A 13,707-nucleotide genomic window follows, 5' to 3' on the forward strand; every position below is an offset into this window, starting at 1 on the left:
CCGATATTGACATCACAATGTTTATTACTCCATCTCCAATCCTTTACCTCTCATTACTTGCTGCATCTGGTCATCCAGAACCTGCTGCAACTAGCTCTCTATCTATCTCACTTAAGATTAAAAGAGTTTACGATGAGTTTCTTTAGGTTAAAGCAGAACCACAATTCTGTTAAGTGAACCTGATCACAAAAAAGGTCAAAATTTTCAGCACTGGCAATAAAAGGCTGACTCTCTCTCGTCACAGGCACTGCTAATAGTTACAAGGACTGCCAAGCACCTTTAACATTCTCATCGTACTATGTATATGAAAAAGGTAAAAATTAACCTACAATAACTTGCATTTATACAGCAAATCATCCCAAGCAACTTCACAATTGAGAATCAGACCTATGGGCAGCATTAGGAAGAGTATTAGGGAGAGTAGGAAGCACAATAGAGAGGCAGCCAGAAGCATGGCCAATAAGGTAGGTTTGAATGAGGTTTTTGACGATGGGAAGCAATGTAGCAAGACTGAAAGGTTGTTGCGAAGCCAGATCCAGAGTGTGGGAAAAAGATGGCAGAAGGCTCTGCCATTGATGGTAGAGAGACAGGAGCAAAAACACAGTGGGTTGGACTCAGAAGAGCACAAAGCACGAACAGGAATGATTTCATCAGTGATGATGACACGTTCCAGATCTCAGAAAGGATGGGAACTTCGGAGATGGGACAATTGGAGATGAAAAGATGGCCGAGAGTAGAAAATGTAAGAAGCAAGTTGACGAAAGCAGTTTTGAAAGGTGGAGGAAGAGTGCCCGAGGAGAGGGAGCAGTTATCAAATTCAGCAAGCATTGCGCTAAGGAGTAATTAAGTGGAGTTCAAGGGAGCAGTGGTGGAATTCATGTAGGAGAGGAGTCTGGTAAGGACTAGGGTGGATGGAGGGCAGAAATTACAATTGTGGGGTTGAAGCTGTGGTTGGGCATGGACTGTGGTGGTCAAGGAATCAGAACTAGGAACTAGATACAGAAGCTGTGTTCTTAGTATGGAATAACTAAACTTTTTTTTAAAGATCAATTATACAGTAGTTTATAGGTAACCAGTTTATAGGTCTCCCACTTTCTAAAAGAAACAAGACTTGTTTTTAAATCATCTGTGAGAAAAGTCTCCAAGTTCTTCCCAGCGACTTCTGAACAGTAGTCACTGTTATGTAGACAAATACTCCTATCTGGTGCTACATCAATTTAGAACCAGTGCTGCTGTCTGATATTGGAGCTGCTCTTTGCATGCACGTAGATCCTGACATCCCCATTTAAAGACGTGGGGCGGAATTTTCCCACCTCAGATACTTTTCTGGATAATGGAACCATTTTCAGGTCACAAACCCGATCACCGCAGCAACAGGACTGCCTGTACAATCATCCGGGAGGCATCCAATTAAGAGGGCGCCTTGAGGATCGCTGTCCAATTAGGGATGGTAGATGGGCTGAGGAGGTGGGAGTGTGCACACGACTGCAGGATTCCCATGTGCCACCGGTCAAATTCCATTGCCCTCGGACAATGCCTGCTAATTACTTCATTAACAACCATACTGGCTTCCTGCTGATGCTGGACGGGTTGCCGTCAATGCAGAGAAGCTGCCTTGGGGAAAGGCAGGAGAAGGTGGGAACACATAGGCATTTTTTCTAATTTTCCCAGATTCCAACTGCCCCCCCTCCAACCTCCAAAGGCCTGGTAAAATTCCCCAGTGGATGTGGTAAGTTGCTGTTAATACATAAACTCACAACAAATCGATTTTTCAAAATTCAACTCAGTCAAACCAAAAGATGGTCAGTCAGAATTTGTTCTACTGTTTAATAATGAAGGATTTTCTGGCAATACTTCCTAAAACCTTAGCCCACTACTGTTAAATGTCAGTTTAGATCAAATCTTTTGACTACACCTGTATTGCAGTATTTATGTGATGAGATCACTAGGGATCTGCTATTTTTCAGAACAGTGTATCTGGGAAGTTTGAGATTACCTAACCTTAGCTCAATGCAAAAGCAATTAAACAGTAAGAAGGAAAAGTAATTTCTTTTTGCATTTTGTATTGTAAAATTACATAGAATGTACAGCACAGAAACGGGCCATTCAGTTCAACTGATCCATGCTGCTGTTTATGCTCCACACAAGCCTTCTCCCACTCCTCATAATCTAACCTATCAGCCTAATCTTCTATTTCTCTCTTTCAAGTGCTTATCTAGTTTCCCCTTTAAATTCATCTATACTATTCCCCTTAACTACTCCCTGTGGTAGCAAGTTCCACATTCTAGCCACTCTCCAGGTAAATAAATTTCTCCTGAATTCCATATTTGAATTTGAAGGACACAAGTGGACAAATGCAAGTATTCCAAACTTTGGGCAACAGTCCACTTTGCACTTGTGTTGCTAAAATTTTAATCCAACCCACAAAGGCAAGGCAGAATGGCTCCGAGCAGCCTTCCCAGCGTGATGGATTGTTGTTGTGCCTGTACGTCCTCGGATTCTCAATATTAATGTGGCTCTCAGGCTAAAACATGACTCACTCGTTTTCTCCTCAATGGTATGTTTTCCCTGTTCCATTTGATACTACCAAGAAAAAGAACATTTACAGATTGCAATTGCTGGTAAGCACCAGAGGCTCGTCAGCAGGCCACTTACTCAACCTTTTTGCTGGGGAACAGTTTATTCCTTCACCTTGTTAAAAAACTTCACAAACTCTAAAAATAACACTAATTGATTAATAATTAGAGCAAAGGTAAAGTGGGGTATCGTCAACATATGTAAATAATGCAATCTGTAAGTAAAAGCTCAATTACATTTAAATTCAATTTTTAACGCTCTCCGATGATGATCAAAGGCACCATGTAACATTACGCCATATACAGTGAAACCTCAATTACCGACCATACACCACAGGAATGAACCTCAGTGGATAAATAAAATTAGTGGATAATGGAACATCTTCCTGTACTTACACAGAATTTACAACACTGGAACTGGCCAATCTACTCAACTGCTACATGCTCCACACTAGCTTCCTTCCAGCCTTCTCCACCTGACACTAGCAGCATAACCTTCTATTCCTTTCTCCCTTCAATGCTTATCTAGCTTCTATTCTGATACAGTGCATTTTACGCACCTAATTAATTTTCCAATTTTTCAGTCAAGTTATCTGAATGTACTGATATGACACACATTTTTCCATTTCAAAGATGAAGCTTGCTGGTATACAGGACCTAAAGCTCCAATTTCTGGTGGCCTGCTGTGCCTAAACTAAAAAAATGCCTGGTGCCTAGTAAGCAAATTCTGTCCAGGTACCGACTGACCAAATAACAATGACTTATCTTGATGGATCACCAGTCTGTGAAAAATGAATTACAACTCTGCATTTCAGTTGGTTTATAACATCAACCCTCACCACCCCCCCACCCCCCCACCCCAAATCCCATGAAACTTCTCATGGATAATCAAGAGTACGGATATTGGAAACACACATAATCAAGATTCTACTGTCATACAGAAGCTTCCAGTTTGATGCCCCATTTGCGGTGAGTTATTTGATCTCACTTGGGAAAACAGTTTGAAAAGTGTAATTGGTCACAGTGCCTCTTGGTGGAGAGGGTGGGGGGGCTTTACCTGATTTGTATCTGGTAACCCTTGTTCGAAATCGTAGAAGTATGGAATGAGAACATAATTAGGTCTACTAAGATGTACTTCAAAGTCAAACAATGTCAACACTAGCTGCCAAAGCTCATATGTGAATAATAGCTAGTGGGGTGGGGTGGGGTACAGTGGGTTGTTGAGGCCTATGGGGTTGCATTCTAGCAAAGGTCAATGCCTACAGGAGACAGGAGAGAAAAATAGGGTCATAAACCTTGCTGTCTTCACCCTTATAAGCAGTTTGCTGTTTCTGACATTTGCAACTTGAAAAGAAAATTCAAGCCATGAATAGCCTGCAAGCAAAAAGCATTTTTTAAAAAAAAAGTCTGCTGTAAAATTCTTAAAACTTAACTGGGAAAAAAAATAAACCTCCCAGGCAAAAATAAATTCAACATTCTGTCTCTGTGTGGTCTAAATCCCATTGGATTTTGCTGCTAATCTGATCCAATGGTCAAGTCTGGGTTGATGATGATGCTATCCCACACTCTGATGACTCTTCCCAATCTGCTCCATTTTGATATACCAGTTTGCACAGGACCACTCCTCCTTACTTCATGGGGAATAGCTCTGCGTGACACAACACATCCCCACCTAACCTAATCAATCCATCACCAACATAGCAGAGATATTTAAAAATTCAGTTCAAAAACAAAATAAACTTCAGATGTAATGAGCACCCAAACAAAAATACTGAAGCAATCTCTTTTATAAAATATGCATTGTTTTGTAGACACGATCACTTTATTTTTAATCAACGATATCTTCTCAAATAATAAAACATAAATACCAGATGTTAAACTAGTTGACCATGGAAATAACTAACAAACTCAATTACAATTTTACCGCTTGAGAGAAATCTGGGTGTCTCATTTATATAGCAAGTGACAAAGTTAATACTTTTTCACCAAAGATCCTCAATATAATCTCTTACAATGTAGCACAGCTTTTAGATATTTGCAGTTAACTAGTAGCAAACAAGATGATTTTAAGAAATTACATGAACTTTTTCAATGAAACAATATAGAAAGCGAACAATTACCGACATTCAGACAACTAATAGCTAACAATACTCTCTCATGGCCATATACCCATCAGGTGGCAGAGCAGATTAGAGCAGTTACTTATTGAAAATGTTCACCAGCCATTACCCTTGGCTAGTTAAAAAGTGGCAAACTCCTGCTTGAGCCAAATCTGACCCACTTCACTTGAGATAGAGGACTTCAACTGTTCATGTTAGCACTCCATCGAAGTCCAGCCAAAGACTGACTGATCAAACTCAACCACAGTAGAAACCACCTCCTCCAGACTCCAACTCAGGAGCAACCAATTGAGACTTACAGCATGACAACAAATTACCATCTTCACTACTTTGCTGTCTCACAGAATTATTTCCAAGATTGAAGCATGCTATAGAACACATATGGCTTACACCTTTAAAAGCATTGGTGTCCTTTCACCAAGCCTCATAGGATGCAATATAAATCCTCTACAAAATTTAGACATAATTCAGTCTCAATTCCATTCCAATTTCATGGCAGTTAGTAATTTTTCTTTTTGAACACGTATGAGTATTTTAAAAGGAAGTGTAATACTTTAAAATTTAATGGTCCATTTCTGGATGATGAAATACACTTACTACTGTGCACAGTCGATGAGCTGGTACTCATTTGACCTTTCAAAACATGCCTTTATACCTTCATCGTCCCACAGTGCTTTCGCATGATCGAAGAATTCCTATAAATAGAAAGAAAACTTCTGTTAAAATAAACTGGATTCAACATTAGATCTCATGGGATTGTAAGTAACATTAGCATGGATTGAGGATTGGTTAACAAGATTGGACTGGGACTATAAACGGGTCATTTTCAGATCGGTATGTTGTAACTAGTAGAGTACTGCAGGGATCAGTGCTTAGGCCTTTGCTATTCACAATCTAAATGACTTTGATGAGGGAACTAAGTGTAAAGTATCCAAGTTATAGAGTCATAGAGTTATACAGGACAGAAGGTGGGAATGTAAGCTGTGAGGAGGAAGCAAAAAGGCTGCAAAGGGATATAGGCAGGTTAGGTGTGTGGGCAAGAAGGTGGCAGATGGAATATAATGTGCGGAAATGTGAAATTATCCATTTTTGTAGGAGGAACAGAAAAGCAGAATTTCTTAAACAATAAAGTGAGACAAGTAACTGTTGGTATGCAGAGAGATTTGGCTGTCCTTGTACACGAATCACAGAAAATTAACATGCAGGCACAGCATGCATTTAGGAAGGCAAATTGTATGTTAGCCTTTCCTGCAAGGGGATTGGAGTACAAGAGTAAAGAGGTCTTGCTCCAATTTTACAAGGCTTTGGTGAGACCACACCTGAAGTACAGTGTGCAGTTTTGGTCTCCTTACGCAAGGAAGTATGTACTTGGTTTGACAGGTGATGTAATGAAGGTTCACTAGATTGATTTATGGGAAAAGAAGGCTGTCCTATAAGGAGACATTGAGTAAATGGGTCTATATTCTCTGGAGTTTATAAGAATGAGAGGTGATCTCATTGAAACATATAAAATTCTTAAAGGGCTTGACAGAGTAGATACTAAGAAGCTGCTTCCCCTAGCTGGACAGCCTAGAATTGAGGGGTCATAGTCTAAGAATAAGGTTGGCCATTTTGGAACTGAGATGAAGAGAAGTTTTTCGCTCAGAGGGTTACGAATTTTTAGAATTCTCCACCAGGGAATCAAGGTGAGAAAATAGAATTGAGGTAGATCAGTCATGATCTTGTTGAATGTGGAACAGGCTCAAGGGGCCAAGTTCCGATGAAGGGTCACTGACCCGAAACGTTAACTCTGTTTCTCTTTTCACAGATGCTGCCAGACCTGCTGAGTGGTTCCAGCATTTCTTGTTTTTATTTTATTATTATTCAAGGGGCCATATGACCTACTCCTGCTCCTTATGTTTTAAAATCACAGGCAATTTTTAAAAAATCTAAACAAGCTAATCTAACTGGTCTATTAATGAGGTTTGAACGTCTGCTACCCAACACAAACAATCTATGCTTATGGAATAATGTTCGGAATTCACGTGACCATGTGTGGACTGATCATAATTTTCTTTTTCAAATAGTAAATCAGTTGAACAAGAATTGGAAAAGATCTCTAAAGTGAGCCTACGGATCCATTATACAAAGAATGGACATAAGTAGGAAAAAACTGAACACTTAAAAAAAAAAGTACCAAAGCTCTCACTCCTGCAATATTTATACAGTTATATTACAATGGACTGACTTTCTAGTTTCAGAAAGACGTCGACTGTTTGGCAGAATAGTGCTGTCCTTCCATATCACGGAATTGCTTTACACCCTCCTGGTGTTGAACAATGGCTGTTTTGACAAAAGGAAGGCAAAAGAGATGGTCAAAATAGCAACATGAATGGCTGATGTTCTCCGGTTTCTCCGTTAATTATGTGTAAGGTGTTTCACTGACAAGTATGGTTTAAGTTGCTGTAGCTAAAAGGCTGTGACATTCCTTTTTGGAACGACTGCAAACAGTAACCTTTAGCAGCTGGATAAAATTCTTTTTCAAACCAGGTACAATTTTAATATTGACACACACAGAAAAAAGGATGAGATTTTTTTTCTTGCTGATTTTCTTCTCCTCCTCTCCTGAAGACAATAACACTTTGGTTCTGAGGAAGAGTCCTGTGATTCCCACCGGAGTAACTGGTCATGCGTGAGCTTAGAGGGGAGGATTTCAGGCAGGCTTCCAGCCCTCAGAGGGACCATGGCCAAGCCCAAACGACCTCAAACGTGCAGGAATCACTGGACACTAGGAATGAAAACCTTGGCCAACTTTCCCCTCTCTCTAACCAGTAGATTCTGAAGTTGCTTGTTGCACATGCTCCATCACACCTCTGCAAATGGAATACACAGCAATGGATTGCACTTGGGATGTTTCTGGTAAGCATGGCTCAGTTACTCACTTGCTGACCCATTATGGGAGTGTGAGGAATAAAGTATGGATTTACATAGAGTTTACAGCACAGAAACAGGCCATGCCAGTGTTACCGGCAGGTTTCCAAATTTAGTAAGAAATATTACATTCATATAATTAAAAGTGACCCAATGAGTATTGTTAAGAAAACATGCTATGCCGAATCAGGATTTTTAATTCATCAGTTGGAAATCTATATTAAACTTTTAAAAAAGAAAGATGGAATCCTACATTTAACTTTGCATTGAAATACCTCACATTCTAGGACATCGAAGTAGAGACGCATGTCTAAAAAGCTCCCATCCAGGACAATGGCTTGAACAATTGAGTAAGTTATTCAGTATCACCCTTGTTGGCAGGATAGTCAACCAAACTTCTCTCCATCACTCTGTAACCTATTTGAGTGTGTGTGATTCTTGAGTGTGTGTGTGTGCGCCTGTATATGTGTATGTATGTGTGTGTGTGTGTGTGTGTGTGAAAGTTTATCATTTCATCTAAATCGGGTTTTGATTTTTTTTAAGTACAATAAACTAACTTATTTCATATCTAAACTCCAGAAAACCTGTCCAATTGGTTCCTTTATAATCATAGCACATAAAGGGTTAAACACTCACTGAATTGGTAAACATATCCACTGTTTAAACAGGAATAAACCTTGTTGCGGTCAAACAAGGAGAGGGACAAGAGGGGAGCCTTTCGACCCCTCCTCACCTGATCATAACAGTACCATAATCTTAAATAAATATTTAAGTTGGAGAGTGAGGGGAAAGAAGTGAAGACAAAAAGGAAAGGGGCGACAGATAACAACACTTATAGTTATATAGCACTTTTAATGTAATAAAGCATCACAAGGTGCTTCACATATAAAACAAAGTATGAGACAAAGCCACAAAAGGAGATATTAGGTCAGATGACCAAAAGCTTGGTCAAAGAAATAGGTTTTAAGGAGTATCTTAAAGCAGGAAAGTGAGGTAGAGAGGCAGGGAGGTCAGGAGGGTATTCCAGAGCTTAGGGCCTAGGCTACTGAAGGCGTGGCCAGCAATGGTGGAACGATTAAAAATTGGGTATGTGCAGGAGGTCAGAATTAGAAAAGTGGAGATATCTCAAAAGGTCATGCAGCTGGAGGAGCTTACAGAGATAGGAAGGGGTGAGACCACAGCCAGATTTGAAAACAAAGATGAGAAGCCAATGTAGGTCAGCGAGCACAGGAGTGTTAGATGAACAGGACTTAGTGCAAGTTAAGACACGACAGCAGAGTTTTGGATGACCTCAAGTTTACAGAGGGTAGAATGTGGGAGACCAGCCGGAATGCATTGGAGTTTCAAGGCTAGAGGTAACAAAGACATGAATGAGGGCTTCAACAGCAGATGAGCTGAGACAGGGGCAGTCAGGTGATGTTATGGAGCTGGAAATAGGCAATCATAGTGATAGCGCGAATATCAGGCTGGAAGTTCATCTTGGGGTCAAATGTGACACCAAGGTTTGAACAGACTGGTTTAATCTCAGACTGTTTCTAGGGAGAGGGATGGAGTTGGTAGCTAGGGAACAGAGTTTGGAGTGGGGACTGAAAACAATGGCTTCAGTCTCCCCAATATTTAACTGGAGGGAATTTCTGCTCAACCAGTACTGGATATCAGATAAGCAGTCTGTTACATGTGCAAGTAGTACGATGAAACTGAAGAGTTGTAAAAACTGACTTTGACTGTGAAAAAATTGACCTTTCTTTTAAAAGGTGAACAATGTGTTCCAAAATTATCTTTGTATTATCAAACTCTCTGACAGGGACTTGGGGTGGCACAGTGGCGCAGTGGTTAGCACCGCAGCCTCACAGCTCCAGGGACCCGGGTTCGATTCCGGGTACTGCCTGTGTGGAGTTTGCAAGTTCTCCCTGTGTCTGCGTGGGTTTTCTCCGGGTGCTCCGGTTTCCTCCCACAAGCCAAAAGACTTGCAGGTTGATAGGTAAATTGGCCATTATAAAAATTGTCACTAGTATAGGTAGGTGGTAGGGAAATATAGGGACAGGTGGGGATGTTTGGTAGGAATATGGGATTAGCGTAGGATTAGTATAAATGGGTGGTTGATGTTCGGCACAGACTTGGTGGGCCGAAGGGCCTGTTTCAGTGCTGTATCTCTAATCTAATCTAATCTAATCTAATCTAAAGGAAAATCTTCAAAGCTAAGAGGTGTCAATTGCACCCATTGTATACCCCTCCTGAAATATTCCCAAATTCAATGGGTTCTTCTGAAGCAAAGAAGGTGTGAAGTAGATATATCATAACCGATTATTCTCATCCTGAACCCATCAAGAGACACTTTTGCATTAAATGGGTTCTTCTGAAACAAAGAAGGTGTGAAATAGCATATCCGACCATTGTCGATCACTATAGAGGAGAAAAATATTTCCAGCAGAGGCAAGTTATAACACATTTTTACATTAAAAAGCAGCCGAGAGAGAGAGAGAGAGAGAGAGAGAGACCCAGAAAGCAACATCCAAGAAGCTTGTTTCCAGCAAACCAGAAGGGACGTGCCCTGCTATACAATTCTATTTACACCTCATACCATAGTGAATTATAAGTGATCCACTGTCTTCAACTGAACTTTCAACAGAGAGAAATCTATAAACACCTCAGGCCTGCAACCAACGAGAACCTGACTTATGAGAGAATTCAACAGGTTTACTGTGACTCCTCCACTTATAATCGCTTACCCATTTTTCCTCTCTATCTGTCTCTTATGTGCGTATGCGTGCAAGTGAATGCATGAGTGGATGCGGTTACGATAATTCCGGGTTAAGGTGTATTGATCAATGAATAATTGATTTTCTGTTTTAAACCGACAAGAAAACCTGTCGCTGTCTGTTTATTTTGACAATTAAATACCAAGGGGTTGAACCCTGATAACAAAACACACTTGCTGCGGTCAGGTGGGAGTTGAACAGTGGGAATCACCCAAATCTCACCACGTGGCCATAACGTCTGATAATTTAGCAGCAGTGGAGGAGTCGAAAGGAGTGATGGTGAGGTAGAACTGGGTGTCATCACAGTACATGTGAAAACTAATACTGTGCTTTCAGATGATGTTGCCAAGGGGCAGCATGTAGTTCAGAAATAAAAGTGGGGCCAAGGATTGATCCGTGGGGACTGTAGAGGTAACGATATGGGAGCAGGAAGAAAAGCCACTGCATCATTGTAAGTGATACTCTGGCTACAAATAGATAGATAAGAATGGAACCAGGTTAAGAACAGTCCCACCCAGCTGGACAAGTGGAGAGGGATTGGAGGAGGGTGTTGTGGAAATCATGTCAAAGGCAGGTTGAGAAGGATGAAGAGGAAATGTTTATCCTTGTCACAGTCACAAAGGATGTAATTTGAGACTTTGGATAGATAGATAGGGAGAGACCAAGAGAGAACTGAAGAAAGAAAGAGAGATACACAGAGAAGGGGAAACAAAGAGAGAAAAACAGCACACACACACTTCAGAGAGTCATTCACTTTAGACTACCTAGCGGCTAGCAATATCCAGACACTGGCAGAGGCCTAGGGCAGGGCTCCAGCGCATTTTCTGATTACCACAGTGACTACACTTCAAAAGTACTTCATTGGATCATCCAGAGGTTGTGAAAGGTGGTATATAAATGTGAGTCTTTCGTTCACAGACCAGACAACAGGCAGCAGACACTGAGTTGGCAAAGAAAACACAACAGAAGTTTGGTTAATACTTTCTTAAATCCAGAGAATTTTGATTGCCAAGACAACTGATGGTTCAACATTCAAGTTACTGATCTTGTCATATTCAAGGATGCTACAAGTCTCAAACCTTTCTCATTAACAAAGATTAATTTTGCCAAGAGTTTACCAACACTTACCAGATCATCACTTTATTTTGTTAAGGTATTCTCAAAGTGTTCATTAATACCCAGCTATTGCCAGAAGAGTCATTAAAATTCTTTAAAAACTGTCACCTTGGCATCCAAAGGATTAGATTAATGACAGCGTTCAGGAGATTTCCCAATGTGCTGCTTGTTTGTGTTGGTTATTAGCTTCATTGTACAACAAGCTCCAGGGAGCAGGCATCCCTAACTGGGGACAGTTTTATTCCAAGTTATGAGAATGTGCTAATCACCGACCCTAACAACTATTAATCCAGTAATACTACAGAAAGTTTGTCATGGTGAATCAACATTCAAACTACAAACAAAACAACTATCACCATAACTCAAACAGTGTCCTAAAAATTCTATTTTCTACAAAACATTGCTTCATCAACCTATGATTTACCAAAGCATTGGGGCACTAGAGATATCATAAATGCGGTCTGATAGAGGCAAAGGTTTTGTAGCCAGGTGCTCACTGGACGTAGTCAAGTTATGCTCTTGTTGACTCCCAGAAGATGCTAGAGCAAAACGAATTAATCATCTCCCTGTGGGCTTATTGCTCTAACTATATCATCCCAAGTTCACAAAGAGCAATTAATCATAAAGTGTGCTAAACTGACATCTTCGCTGCAGCTGACTGCCTTTTCCAAAACTATCTGCATTGGTGGTGTATCTTTCTCTGGGTACTCTTACTGCTGTGCTCAGTGGATACCCATTTCCCCAGTCCGTGCATGAACTTAAGTGTAAGCTTAAACTTTCTCCAGTTTATAGACCCGTCCCCTGTAAGCACAATTCCAATTGAGGGCAAACCCAGATGCCTCATCCAAGTGATCATTCTTCCTGCGTCAGCTTTGATGCTGAAGGCTGGCAGCCTACTTAAATGTGTGGACTATCCATTGCTTCATGTAGATTTTTCAGTAAAAGTAGCAAATAAGGGCAGGGACTCTAATTTTCCCCACTGCGATCCCAACAAACTCAGCACAGAGTGGGAAGCAAACCTTGGACCTACCTACTCCGTATGGCTCAATTATACACTGGAAATTGAGTTTAGCTACCAAGACTTCAGAGAAGCTTTATTTAAGAAGCATTATCTTGACTTAATGTTAAGTCACAATTCAGAATAAAAATTCTGCCCCTTAGCTTCCCAACAGGTTTCAATCATCCAAGAGTTTTACAGATGTCTGTGAATTTGGCAATAATCAAACACTCTGCATAGCAATGAAATATTTCTACCAACCTCCGTAAACCTGAGCTTAAAACAATGCACGCTTTTTTTTTACTTGTCCATGGGATGAGGACATTGCTGTCAAGGCCAGCATTTACTGACCAACCCTAATCGTCCTTGAGAGGTTGTTGTTGAACAATACCACCACAATCAATCGCTGCAAGACCAGAATAATAACTCCTGACTACCAGACCAGTATAAACTCCATAATTTCTACTCTTTCACAAAGCTGACATACGTTTCAAGCTTTGAGGATATCACAGCTGAGCCCCATCTTATCTTCACTCAACATCTACACTTACCAACTGGGGGTCAATAGATAGCGATCAGATATGGGGACACCACCAACCTCCACCCCCCATCCCAATCTAAGAACTCGGAAGCTAAAAACAACTAGTGGGTGAGATCAGCTAATTCAGCCCTGTACTAAGCTGAGAGATGTTCTTATCAATGAGACCAAACAAGTGATGAGACAGAAGTTTCCAAGACTCAATTATGTCTGCAGGTGGAAGTCAAAAGATACCCATACCCCTGGTTCTGATGAAACAACCCCTCTGATGGCTCACCAAAGCTACCGGACTGACAAGATCTGCAGAGATGTACATGCTGGATCACCGCTATGGGAGAGAAAGGCTTTTCCTAAAGGACTGAGGAATAAAGACCTGTGTTTATTTTTTTAATTTTGGAACTTGTGTTCAGGGAATTGAACAGTAGAAGTGTTAATTGTGATGAGAATTTGTGGAATGGGAAATGATGAACTGAGATCATTAAAGATAGAAGGGAGTTCATAGATTTTCAACATGATACAGCGCAGAAGGAGGCCCTTCAGACCATCATGCCAAAGAGCTATCCAAATTGTTCCACTCCCCTGCTTTTCCCCCCAGAGCCCTGCAATTGTCTCTCCTGCAAGTATTTATCCAATTCTTTTTCTAAAGTTACTACTGAATCTGCTTCTACCATCCTTTCAGGCAGTGTAGTAC

The 13,707-nt window shown here is 40.7% G+C and overlaps 1 protein-coding gene across 4 annotated transcripts in view; it reads right to left on the minus strand.

Moving 5' to 3' along the window:
• Positions 1-13,707, minus strand: part of LOC137369778 (guanine nucleotide-binding protein G(s) subunit alpha) — a 709,287-nt gene that overhangs the window by 160,735 nt on the left and 534,845 nt on the right. For all 4 annotated transcript variants that reach the window (XM_068031231.1, XM_068031233.1, XM_068031234.1 and 1 more), the window contains exon 5: positions 5,294-5,391. In XM_068031231.1, the coding sequence (XP_067887332.1) occupies positions 5,294-5,391 (98 nt within the window). The remainder of the gene's footprint in view (positions 1-5,293; positions 5,392-13,707) is intronic.

This window comes from Heterodontus francisci, chromosome 5, assembly GCF_036365525.1.
Source record: "Heterodontus francisci isolate sHetFra1 chromosome 5, sHetFra1.hap1, whole genome shotgun sequence".
NCBI lineage: Eukaryota > Metazoa > Chordata > Chondrichthyes > Heterodontiformes > Heterodontidae > Heterodontus > Heterodontus francisci.